The sequence below is a fragment of the Brienomyrus brachyistius genome, chromosome 3, assembly GCF_023856365.1.
Source record: "Brienomyrus brachyistius isolate T26 chromosome 3, BBRACH_0.4, whole genome shotgun sequence".
Classification (NCBI taxonomy): Eukaryota; Metazoa; Chordata; class Actinopteri; order Osteoglossiformes; family Mormyridae; genus Brienomyrus; species Brienomyrus brachyistius.
This window is the reverse complement of record NC_064535.1, coordinates 18,145,769-18,157,738: the sequence shown is the minus strand read 5'-3', so window position 1 is coordinate 18,157,738 and position 11,970 is coordinate 18,145,769. Positions and strand designations below refer to the sequence as shown.

At 41.5% G+C, this 11,970-nt stretch overlaps 1 protein-coding gene across 3 annotated transcripts; it reads left to right on the top strand.

The window, feature by feature from the left end:
* Nucleotides 1-340: 340 nt before the first annotated feature.
* hells (helicase, lymphoid specific) lies at nucleotides 341-11,539 on the top strand. 3 transcript variants are annotated; one of them, XM_049008758.1, is made up of 24 exons: nucleotides 675-832; nucleotides 1,018-1,132; nucleotides 1,317-1,414; nucleotides 1,522-1,637; nucleotides 1,788-1,910; nucleotides 2,358-2,411; nucleotides 2,515-2,539; nucleotides 2,628-2,689; nucleotides 2,774-2,812; nucleotides 2,991-3,218; nucleotides 3,381-3,563; nucleotides 3,952-4,095; nucleotides 4,206-4,402; nucleotides 4,548-4,644; nucleotides 5,128-5,289; nucleotides 5,834-5,979; nucleotides 6,896-7,043; nucleotides 7,248-7,331; nucleotides 7,828-7,947; nucleotides 8,046-8,162; nucleotides 8,571-8,730; nucleotides 8,820-8,916; nucleotides 9,818-9,894; nucleotides 10,002-11,539. In XM_049008758.1, the coding sequence occupies exons 1-24, from the start codon at nucleotides 766-768 to the stop codon at nucleotides 10,070-10,072; spliced, it is 2,730 nt and encodes a 909-aa protein (XP_048864715.1). In that variant the 5' UTR covers nucleotides 675-765; the 3' UTR covers nucleotides 10,073-11,539. The 3 variants fall into 3 exon arrangements, with proteins under 3 accessions (XP_048864718.1, XP_048864715.1, XP_048864717.1); XM_049008760.1 differs by having other exon boundaries at nucleotides 676-832; nucleotides 6,899-7,043; XM_049008761.1 differs by lacking the exons at nucleotides 675-832; nucleotides 1,018-1,132 and adding an exon at nucleotides 341-630.
* The last annotated feature ends 431 nt before the right edge of the window (nucleotides 11,540-11,970 follow it).

Here is an 11,970-nt window from a genome sequence, read left to right as displayed (position 1 = left end):
TGCCCGCGGGTACTACAAAAACATACATGTACTTTCTTTACATCTTCCCAGGTAAAGGTGGGACACTGGTCAAATTTCGTTTTAGCGGGATTGGGATGTAAAATGTTTGACGCCAAAGGGGGTACTATGTTTTTCTGGATCTTTGTGATGTTGCTATTCTGAATCAATTTGCCAGAGTAAAATTGCAATATTTATTACAATAATTCATAATACTTTGCATATGTACTCCAGTCTTCATTTTAGTCGTTCAGCACTCGAAATTAATACCGAAAAGATACGGTCACCCACCCAAGATTTTGGTTTCTCCTATTTTGGCGCGAAATTTCGCCGCGAGACCTCCCACTTTTATGCGGATAGCATTCTGAGAGCGGCTCGTGTGTTATAAGCGTTCGCGCACTGTGTCCTCTCAGCACTTTAACCCATCGCACCTGCAGTTTTCTTTTGAGAGTGTACTTTATTGTAAAGAAGCCCGAGCGTTTATTTTGCAGAAATTTGATTCCTGACGTAGTGTGGACTGACTACTGACTACTACCCAAGCTGAGGTGCCAGGCAGCAGATTTCGTCTGCCAGGAAGAAGAAACTGCGCGTCACGTTTTACTTTTTTTGTCAAATTTGAGTGACAATGAATAGGTATGCATTGTTTAAAATTTAAACGAAAAATCAACGTTCCAGCGGAGTAGTTTGGCGTTATCTGTGTGAACATAACTGTATAAATGTGGCTATTCGTTGTACTTTTTAAAATCGAAACAGTTATAGTTTTCTTGTATGTGCAGTGATTGTTCAGATCATTTGTCGATACTTAAGCGGCCAGGCTTGGATAACAAAACAAAACGTAAAGAAACTTCTTTAATAAATTCTTTACTAGCAAATGGCAATTATGACTATTGTGTAAAAGCCTGTAAAAGTAAACTCCTGAGGATTCGAAAAGTGTTTAAGTTAAACTGTGGTATTGCGTCGGCTGTGTGTTATTGTACGTAATTATAAATTGTTAGGTATACTGGCTTGCTAATATTTTAGGTCTTTGTCACGAAACGTGGGTACAGTTTAGTGTGCATGCAAAAGGAATCGCTGCGCTACACAGCACACCCATCAATCAAAGAGCATCATCCAATAGGCATGCTGAACATGCGAGGTAAAACCCGCCTTCTTGCTTATCCTATTGGATGTCTTAGCGCTTCATAGGCGGGCAGGAAAGAAACGTCGACCACATCAGATAACCTTAAAAAACGGTCAAGCAGTATGATGCCTTTGACAATGTTGATTTCTCTCTAGAATGCGTGCGCACGCGAATGCAATACTCCTGTTTCTGTATGCAGCGTAAAAGACGAAACCCGAAGCGTGTCCCCTCATTGTCCGAAGCCCAATGAACCAGAGCAACCCCAGGGTACTGCTGTTGAGGGCGCCGTTGGCAGTGGTGAGCAGAAACGTATTCTATGTCATCACTTGTTGTGTACGTGATACGTAGCTGTGGTATGTGATTAGGTTAGACCAGGTATAAGACGTTGTATACACATCTTTCAGCGACACCCAACATAAAAGACGAGCCGGAAGAAAATGTCGTCACCAAAGAGATGGAGGAGGAAGAGAAGCACTTAATGGAGGAAGGGGAGAGGATTGAGAAAGAGATGATGGACAAGGCATGATCAAAAATTTTAATATGAAGTGACCATATCCACCATGCTGCATTTTTAGGCTCATCAGAATGACTGTATAGGGCCTTTTCTTTATAGTCATCTTTGTTTGGTAAATTACAGGTGTTTTTCTGGTTTTCTTCCCTTTGGCTAAAGGCTCGTGCAACTTGGGAGAGAGAAACTCATGAAATGCGGTTTAGGAGGCTGCAGCACCTGCTGGAGAAAAGTAATATCTACTCCAAATTTCTGCTGACCAAGATGGAACAGCAGCAGCAGGAGGTAGAGTAGATGATCGCACCCACACACCAAGGCAACTAGCCTGGTGTAGTTAAAGCCCGCAGGCTCCTTTCACATCTATGCTGATATTACTTACCAGATATGACCTGACGCAAGTGTAGTGAAATGGGGGGGGGCTCACATTATTCAGATATGGTTTTGCAGTCTAAATATTGTGCCTTGTGTCCACTGCTACTGTCTCAGACTGTGCTGAATTACATTATTATTAATTGCTGGCTTTGGGCCCTTTTAGTTGCTTGTGCAAATAACATGGGGATAATGGATCCTTTCGGGTGTATGGTGGGTTCTATAAAATCTTATTCTGAGCAAAAGAACACCCATAACACTGGATGGTAGTGTAGACTTTTGTGGATCGTATAAATTATTGTGCACCTACATGAATAATCCCGTCACAGCATGGGCTAAATGTGTCTTGGTGTGTAATCTTAGGAGAAATTGAGAAAAGAGCGGCTTGAGAGGAAGGCATTGGCCCAGAAACAGAAGGTGAGTTTGCTTCGTCGATGTACATGGTGGATATGAAAATACAGTGGTCGTGGTTTTCTTGACTGGACAAGATTTTATTCACTAACTGAATATTATACTGCAGGGAAACGGCCAGAAGACTGGGAAAGGTATGTAATTATGTTCCAATATATTCCACATGCCATGTGAGTCCACTGACTGGTCAGGAAAAAGTTAAAGAACCTTTTGATCTTTCAGCTGACAGGAAGAAACGTGACAGGGAGGAAGAATACAAAATTGCAGATGTGATGTCCAAAGAGGTAAAAATATCTTGATGTTCACTGCTTTCATTCTTTTTTTTTATTGTGTGTTTATGTATTAAGCTATTTTCTGTTTTCTTTTAGGAAATAATGTCAAAGGCCAAAAAGCCTAAACTTGTGGAGGTGAGTTTTATTTTCTTTTAACCATAAATTATTTTGTTGCGAAGACTCATTGTGATGGAGAGTAGTTGTATTTCAGTGGTAGTGGTGGTGTCTGTGTTCATTCTTTTTTGTGTTGGTCAATTTTGTTTTTCTCCTCCAAACCCAAAGATGTTTGAACATGTGTTTTGCTCTGATTTAGGAAGCTATTCCCCATCCTAAAAAGCTAGAGGCAGAGGACATTGCAAAAATGAGTGATTCCAATGAAGAGATCAAGGGTCGTTTGTCGGAGGCCGTGCGGGACAGCGCCAAGCACTTGTTGGACCCCACGCGCCTCGTGAATGGGCAACCTGTTCCCTTTCAACAGCCCCGGCTCTTTACAGGTGGAGTCATGAGGTGGTACCAGGTGGAGGGCATCGAGTGGCTCAGGGTGAGCATGCCAGGCCAGTGTTTGTCAGCAGAGCCCACACTGTTTTGAATGTCACTATGTATGGAAATCTGTGTTCCAAAATGAACCAAATGGTGACGAATATCTAACAGTAGCCAAACACAGTGAATTGGGATTGAAAATGTGACTGGGCTGCTTGTGTAGATGCTGTGGGAGAATGGGATTAACGGCATCCTGGCTGACGAGATGGGTCTGGGGAAGACCATCCAGTGCATTGCACACATCGCCATGATGGTCGAGAAGAAGGTGCTGGGACCCTACCTTGTGGTAGCACCGCTCTCCACAGTGTCCAACTGGATCTCTGAGTTCAAACGCTTTACACCTGATGTGAGTTTTACAGCATCTGAACAGACATAATGGTATGATAAGAAGTTGTGTAACTACTTTCCAACCAGTCATTGTGAGACACCATGCCATCAGAACTAAGCTTAACCTTTAAGGCATAAATTATCTTTATTTTTCCATCCATCATCCAATGGCTAATCCTGGATAAGGTTGCAGGGGTGGCCCGTGGCCTGTTCCACGCTGCATAGGGCATAGGACAGGTATACGCTTTAGACAGGATGCTAGTCAATTCCTTTATTTAGTTAAGTAATCATCTCTCACCTTCTTGATCTGGTTTCACCTTCACCCCACTTATTTTGTTGCAACCATCTTGTTAGATAAGCAGATGGATGCGGTTTATGGGTTTTTATTTTTATATTTTGGGTTTCAGATATCTGTGTTGCTGTACCATGGGCCCCAAGCAGATCGGCTTAACCTGACCGAAAAGATTCGCAAGCTCCAGGGGTCTTTGAACATGTACCCTGTGGTCATCACATCCTTTGAGATAGCCATGAGGGATCGCAAGTACCTACAGGTACATCACGTGTTTGGTATTTTATCAGATTCTGTTTTCATGACATGTCTTTTGGTGTCTTGTGCAACCCTGTGTGAGAGCTGGCCCACTTACTTGCCACCGACCAACAGCGGTTTCAGTGGAAGTACTTGATCGTAGACGAGGGCCACAGGATAAAGAACCTCAACTGCAGGCTAGTGAAGGACCTCAAGACCTACCCCACGGACAACAAGCTGCTCCTCTCAGGCACTCCCCTGCAGAACAACCTAGCTGAGCTCTGGTCACTGCTTAACTTCCTACTGCCAGACGTCTTTGATGATCTCAAGAGGTACTGAGCTTAGCAAGGCACAGTAATCTCTCCCTTCTAATAGAATTACATGACTTGTCACATCTGACAGCCAGATAATTTCAATAGTGCAACTGAATTTGTATATCTTGGTTAAATATATTAATTTATTTTTTTTCCATTGTAGTTTTGAGTCCTGGTTTGACATCAGTACCATCAGTTCTGATGCTGAAAGCATTGTTGCCAGTGAGCAAGAGAAAAATATCCTGCACATGCTTCACCAGGTGCAGTGTGTTTGTCCTCTGGATTTTCCTTGCAGTGTGCTGTTGTGGGTCCTGATTAATCCTCTTGTTAGTGGTAGTGCTTGCCCTGCTTAGAGGGCCAATGGAATGGTTTTATATTGTTTATCCTGTGAAAAACAAGAGAATAATCTCAGGGCCAGATTTAGTAATGAATAAAGATAATTTGGCGTTCCATATAAAATGGTCTCACAGGCTGGTATTTTCCGACCTCTTAAGTGGTAGATGAGTCAACAAAACCTCTCATTCTCCACTGGCTTGATGTCTAGCAGTTGTGCGTTTTGCTCTGGAGTTGCTAACTTTGAATATGAAGTGTAAATACAGGCCAGGATTAACATGTCAGGCTAATGCCGATCCCTGTATGTGTGTGTGTGTGTGACTTTTTTTATTTTTTTTAAAACAAATGTCAGCTGATACAATATGTTAAACGATAAATTGTGCACGTCTACCTTGTCCCTTGGCCTGCAGATTCTGACCCCATTCCTACTGAGGCGGCTGAAGACTGATGTTGTTCTTGATCTACCTCCAAAGAAGGAGATCCTGGTGTATGCTCCATTGACTTCAAAGCAGGAGTCCCTGTACAACGCTATCATGAACAAAACCATCGGCAAGCTGCTGGGCCAGGAGAAGGTACAGCATTGTTGAGTGTGGTTATCAGGCCTTTATCGGGGCAGCGTGTGGCTCAATGGGCTAAGCCTGTCTCCTTGTAATCAGAAGGTCGCAGGTTCGAACTCAGCCTCAGCACGTCTGCGGGTCCTTGAGCAAGACCCTTAACCCTCAGCTCTCTGGGCGCCGCTACGGGTGGCAGCCCTTCGCGGTCAACTTGCTCCACAAAGAGCAAGTTGAGGGAGGCGTAAAGATTATTGATCCCCTGTAGGGAAATTAAGTATCGATTATTATCAATCCTTTGGGGCAACTTCCAAAATAATCTTGCAATAATCTGCAGTGTATCGGCACGTTGCTAGGTGGTTAATCTGATTTTATACTTAAAGATGCTGAACATTTTTTTTTCCCACATCAACACAATCAATTGCATTTATTTGACAGCATATAGCAAGATTAAAGGCATAGGGGGTGGTTTCAACAAGCTTTCAGGGTGTAGCCAAGAGAGCAACATGATGGAAGTTTGGCCAACTGACGTGAAGTCTCTCGGGTCACTGCTGTCTGTCTCCAGGAGGCTCCACCTGTCGATGTCACATCCAGTGGCCGGCCCAAGCGCCGTTCCAGAAAGGTGGTGGACTACTCGGAGACGGATAAGGACACATTCAAAGACCTAAAAAAGTACTTGGACAAGTTGCAGGATCCAGAGCTCCATCAGAGGTGACGGCTCACCGGCTAATTTAAAGTTTCATGCATGTTGCACAGCTTTTTACAGCTGGTCAGATTCTTAGCTGTTAGGCATGTAACAATGAGTCGCAAATCGGTTGAAATCGATGTGAATGTATGACGATTTAAGCCGGTTGATGTGGAAAATGAATCGCTACTTTAGGAGTATTTCACGGTACTTTGACAAACTCGTGTAATATTACGTTTAATTTCTCGACGTCAGATGTCACTGCGTATTCACGTTAAAAGGACACGTTTTGCACAGTTTAGAAAGATAAAGGAATATTTCGTAATAAATCTGTCTGCAGCTCATTCTGTTAAATCTTGAGAAAATCGTATCGTGAATCGAATTGTTAGTTGAGTGTATCGTTGCATCCTTATTAACTGTTCATTTTCAGATTTGCACTTGGGCACCATATATGGGAAAGTCGCTCCATATCAGTTTGTTAGCCAACATATGCCAGCTTTTAGCTGGTATCGTCTGTAGTTGTCCCTTAGGTTAATATCATACGCCTAATAATTTATAGCACATTATATAGTTGGCAGATTGGTGCCTGAAACTATGAATCTGTCCCTGCAATCGGAAGGTTGTGGCAATGTACTGCAGTGATCACATGCTTCTTACCTCTCTACGTTGTGTAATATTGTGTGACCTATAAAATTTGACAATTGAAATATGGGCTTATGTAGAAACTTGGCTTCGCCTCTGTTATGGCAATGAGAGACTCACTGAGCATTTGGTCATCAAACTGCTTGACTATACAGCACGTCAAAGCAGACATTTCGCGGCCAGTTTTTTTTTTTTTTTTTTTTACTAGCAGTCAAAATGTCTAGTGTAAACACCAGTCTTTTGGGGCAGCATTGCTGAGTGTGACATTTTGAGTTTCCATCCCTTTATTCTTCGATCCAGCAGCAGCTACCCTGTGATAGATATGCAGATGCCTCAGGACTCCCAGATCAACCTGAAGCTCCAGAACATTTTAATGCTTCTTAAGAAGTGCTGTAACCACCCCTATCTTATTGAGTATCCCCTGGACCCTACCACCCAGGAGTTCAAGGTACCCTGACCACACTTGTGTGTGTGTGTGTGTGTGTGTGTGTAATCTGCATCTGAATATATAAATAAAATGCACTAATATCAAAATATGTCTTGTCTGCTTGAATCCTAAATTTCCAAGGCTGGTACTTGAATGAATGTAGTTTGTAAGGCTCACTGGTATTTTTTACAACTGATCTCTCTACTGTTGGTATCTGTGGTTTAGATTGATGAGCAACTGGTAGAGACCTCTGGGAAATTCCTCATCCTGGACCGAATGCTACCAGAGCTAAAGAAAAGAGGACACAAGGTGAGGTGTTTCTACATGACGGGTGACATTGGTCTAAAACCCTACAAGTAATAATCCACTCATAAATAATCTGTGCCTTTTCCCAAGTACATATGATGTGGACATAACCTTAAGCACCATGAATAAAGGATAATTTAAAGTTGTCTAACTACTAGATGTGGGAATCACCAGTTACCTGATATATCTAGGTGCCAATTTAAGTACTGTGATTTTATAAATCTCCTGCTTTTGATACTATATATATATATATTTTTTTAATATTTTAGAATTATAAAATTTTGAACTATGTAAAAAAAAAAAAAAAAAAAAGTCATACCACTAAAGTTATGCAGTAGCTGCACAGCTGAATTTAACATCACTAAATGTAGGGTGCTCTAAATTTTCCTCCTCAAAAAACCATGGGCAGCATTTAAACAATGCAATTTATGAGTTAGTGCACAAAGGAATCACGATGCGTAACTGAATCGATACTTGATAACTAAACCTACCTGTTCAGGTTCTGATCTTCAGCCAGATGACCTCTATCTTGGACATTATCATGGATTACTGCTACCTGCGGGGCTATCTGTACAGTCGCTTGGATGGCTGCATGCGTTATACAGAGCGGGATGAAAATGTGAGTGCAGTCTGCTCAGTATCTCACTGAGCTTACAAGCTTATTATGTAGCTTCCCTTGCGTTTATTCCTGTTATGTTTTTTTTTTTCCCTCTCCAGATTAAGAAATTTTGTTCAGACCCACATGTATTCCTCTTCCTGCTGAGCACTAGGGCTGGAGGTTTGGGCATCAACCTGACAGCTGCTGACACTGTCATCATCTTTGATAGCGATTGGGTCAGTTCGGACACTATGCGTTTTTCAAAACCAAGAATGCAAAGATCGTACTTGTGGTCTTGACAAGACCAGTTTTGCTAACTTGTCTCCTAAGAACAAACTTGGGGTGCAATGAATCATGGGATTGGTGTCCTTTGATAAGGATGCAACCAATGTATTCTCGATATTTGGGGTCAGGCAAGACATCTGAGGATTTTTACTGTCCTTAGTACTTTTTGTGCCAGAACTGGTCTTCAGCAGTTGAAAATCACATAAAATGAGTCCACAAGAACACAAGTATGGTCAAGTACACATATTGAGAAACCTGTGCTTCTCCGTCGACCTTCCCTCGGAGCTTTTTGAAGGGATGAGACGCGTGGTGCCTTGCTGTGTGACTACTGTTATGTTTTGCTTGGTATGGATTTTTAGAACCCTCAAGCAGACCTTCAGGCACAGGATCGGTGCCACAGAATCGGGCAGACAAAGCCGATAGTTGTATACCGTCTTGTTACCGCCAACACCATTGACGGGAAGATCATAGAGAAAGCTTCTGCCAAGAGGAAGCTGGAGAAGATGGTCATCCACAAAAGTTAGTAGTACCCTCATTACTCTTGCCCAGTTATGGGTAGCTGTTGAAATAGTTTTCAGGTATTCACAACTGGGTCCATTTTTTCACAGATAAGTTCAAAGGTGGCCAGGCAGAGCTTGAACAGTCCAGAAGGTGTCTGGAGATGTCAGAATTGGTAGAGCTGCTGAAGTCTAGAGACTATGTGAGGTAACATTACCCTAAACTCGCATGCATCCATAGGCTACTGCAATATCATCAGTACTGTGGCCATGCTAAATCGTGTCATCAAATGTAGATATGTGTGCTTTTTTTTTCCCCCCCAGCTTTAGCATATTCTACCATCAGCTGAAGTCGGAGGTTTAAGTACACTTAGGCTAGTTAAACACTTTGGGCTGCAAAACAACAATATATGGGTGCATTGCATGCACATGACCCTTACACTTCTGCCACTTACAGGAACCGAACTTGTTTACATCCGTGTTTTTTTTTTTTTTTCTTTCTTTGTTTACATCCGTTTACTGTGTTTTTGGGGAAAGTTCAAGACACTATAAATCAGTTAAAATCCTTTTTAAAAAAAAAAAGAACTTGGCTTTCTTACGGAAACGTTCCTTTTTATGTACATAATGTACCTCTACAAGATGCAAATCCCATTCGCAAAGTTTATTTCCTTTGGAGCTGTCATGACCTGCTTGTCTGGTCCTCCCGTGTGCCACGCCCCCTTATCTACCTTGTGTGGAATCCCCATGTGATCAGCTGTTTCGAGTGTTTTTCCTAGTCGGGTCATTAATGTCTTCTTCTTTTTTTTTTTTTTTTTTTTTTGCCTGTTCCGTTGTCTTGCTTGTCTTTACCTTTTGATTAAACCCAATGTTCCCCAATTCCTTGCGTCCTGTCCCTATTTCCCTGGTAATTTTGTAATTATATAGCAATGTGTATAATATATATAAAATGAATAAATGATTTAGACTAGAGTATGCTTAACTAAAATATGTGTGTAACTTTAAAAGCTTTCTTTGACTTGTACGCCTGATGGGAGAATTTTTTTTTATTTTATTTTTTCTGTGTGTTTTGGTGTGTTGATCCATGGTAATTACTGTCATGATTGTTTCAGGGAAGTGAAAGGCACGAAGGGAAAGGTGATCAGTGATAAAGATCTGGAACTTCTGCTGGACCGCAGCGATTTATTGAGTATGTCAAGTGGCATAGCCAGTTACACCCTCTGTGCTAGCAACTCACTAAGCATTTTATGAGCTCTCCAGGCCCTTCAAATATGCATTTTTATCTTTTTGTTTCAGGTCAAGCTGAAAAGACCAAGACTCAGGAGAAGGATGGGGTCTTCAGGGTGATCGAAACACATGAGTGCTGAAGTCAACTTGGCATGATGATGCGTTGTTGGTCATACAAGACTGTCTGCAGAGTGCCATAGGGATGCTGATCCTAGATTACTCCCTGTTCTGGCCAGATAAATACCATCATTAAGTCTCCTCTTTCTGAATTAACTGCAGAAATGGAAGACTGTATCATGTTTTACCTCTCGGAGAGACATTTCTTGTTCGCTACAGAAGCTATAGGCCGCCTGAGTGCTTATTGCTGCAGTTGTGTTCCTTCATGCCTGTAAGTTTAACTTTCCGAGTTTAGTAGACCAAAAGTAGATGCTCTTATGTTCAGCTGTGTGTCTGCTTCAGTTGAAGTTGACTGAACTAATGGCTGTATTTCTGATTCTTGGTAAGCTAAAAACCAGGAACCTGTTTAACCATTATAGCATTTCCGATTTTTTTTTTTAAATGTTTGCTGAAAGTCCTTGCCTTAGTCATATCAAAACAGAATAAAAACAATGCAGTACCAAAAGATTCTGTATATGTAACAATTTAATTGCCATTTTTATAGCACTGTGAGATTAGTTTTATTTTCCGGTTAGCCCGTCACAAAGCAGGAATAGCATTTGTACTGTTTAGTGTGTGCCTAGTCACGGTACACCTCAGTTCTCTGGCTTAGTGAAAAATTTCACTGTTACTGATTTACTTCTAATTTAATGATTTGTTGCTGTGTCTTAGTCATCTACGTCACACAACCCTGAAACCTCCAAGTCACCATCCTCTAACCAGAATAGGCAAATAGGGAGCTGGTCATGAGATTGACTTGATTCGAACCCTGGCAAGGCTTGTGTCTCTAAGTAGTGGCCTAAAAGAATAGGGCTAGTGCCTCCATTTTACTTGGCAAGTTTGGCTAAATGTTTGGAGCACTTCTAGAGCTGCATGTAGTGGTTTTGTTTACCTTGTTCTGCTTACATTTCTCATAAAATGGGACGTGTAAGACTCTTCAAACCTGAGACTGCACTGCAATACCCAAACTGTCTTAATTCCCAGTACCCTTTCCTGCATAAACAGATATAATCAAAAAAATATTGAACTCACTTTAAAAATAAAAAAAGTGCACCGTTGACTGTACTGTGAATAAACAAAGTAAACCAAAGACTGGTTCACAAGTGGGACTGGAAGGGGCAGGGACCAAATCTTTTCAGAATTTAATCAAAAAGCAATAACTTTTAACCTACAGGCAATAACTTGGGGTAAAGATCTGTACTCGTGCCTCCAGTGTGTAAGTGTATAACTAAATTTAACTTGATTTGAATCCTCTGTTGTAGAGTGTTCTTAAAACAAAAATGCCCTGGTGCTAAATGTAGCAGTATGTGTGTGCCCCCCCCCCCCCCCCCCCCATGCAGTCATTTATTCCAGGATGGGTCCCCATACAATCATTAAACCATGATGTTCTACCCTCTGTGAAAGTCGTTGTACATTAAAAAGAAAATTTCAATTCTAATCCTAACTGGAAAGTGGGCTGGTGTCTTGCCTCAGAGTCTTATTTTCTCTATTGATAGCTACTTTGTCACACATTATTGTGGTGAATTCTGCTGATGTGTGAGACTTTTATAACATTGTGTGAGCTACTTAACTGTGCTTGGGGGAAATAAGTTTCAGACCTAGGACTGGCAAGTAATACATTTCGCACTCTGTTAACTGACCAAGCGTTTTTTTTCTCCTCCACATGTATTTACTAAGGCTTGAAAATATGTTTGCGTTCTTGCCTTTTGAAATCTTAACCAACATGTCAGCACAGAAAGAGATACTACATAAGAAGCTTGTAAACTACTTTCCCCTAACAGAACCAAGCACCTTAACCACTTTGTCACTATGATGTAAAAGTCTAAAACCTTTCTTACGAGGTAGGTACGTTTTCTATGGATAAGAGGAAAACATTTGATGA

Coding starts and splice junctions, on each gene's coding strand:
- hells (XM_049008758.1), top strand. CDS start 766: ATGTGCAGTGATTGTTCAGATCATTTGTCGATACTTAAGCGGCCAGGC. Junction 2,412..2,514: donor CATTGGCCCAGAAACAGAAG/GTGAGTTTGCTT, acceptor ATTATACTGCAG/GGAAACGGCCAGAAGACTGG. Junction 2,813..2,990: donor AAAAGCCTAAACTTGTGGAG/GTGAGTTTTATT, acceptor GCTCTGATTTAG/GAAGCTATTCCCCATCCTAA.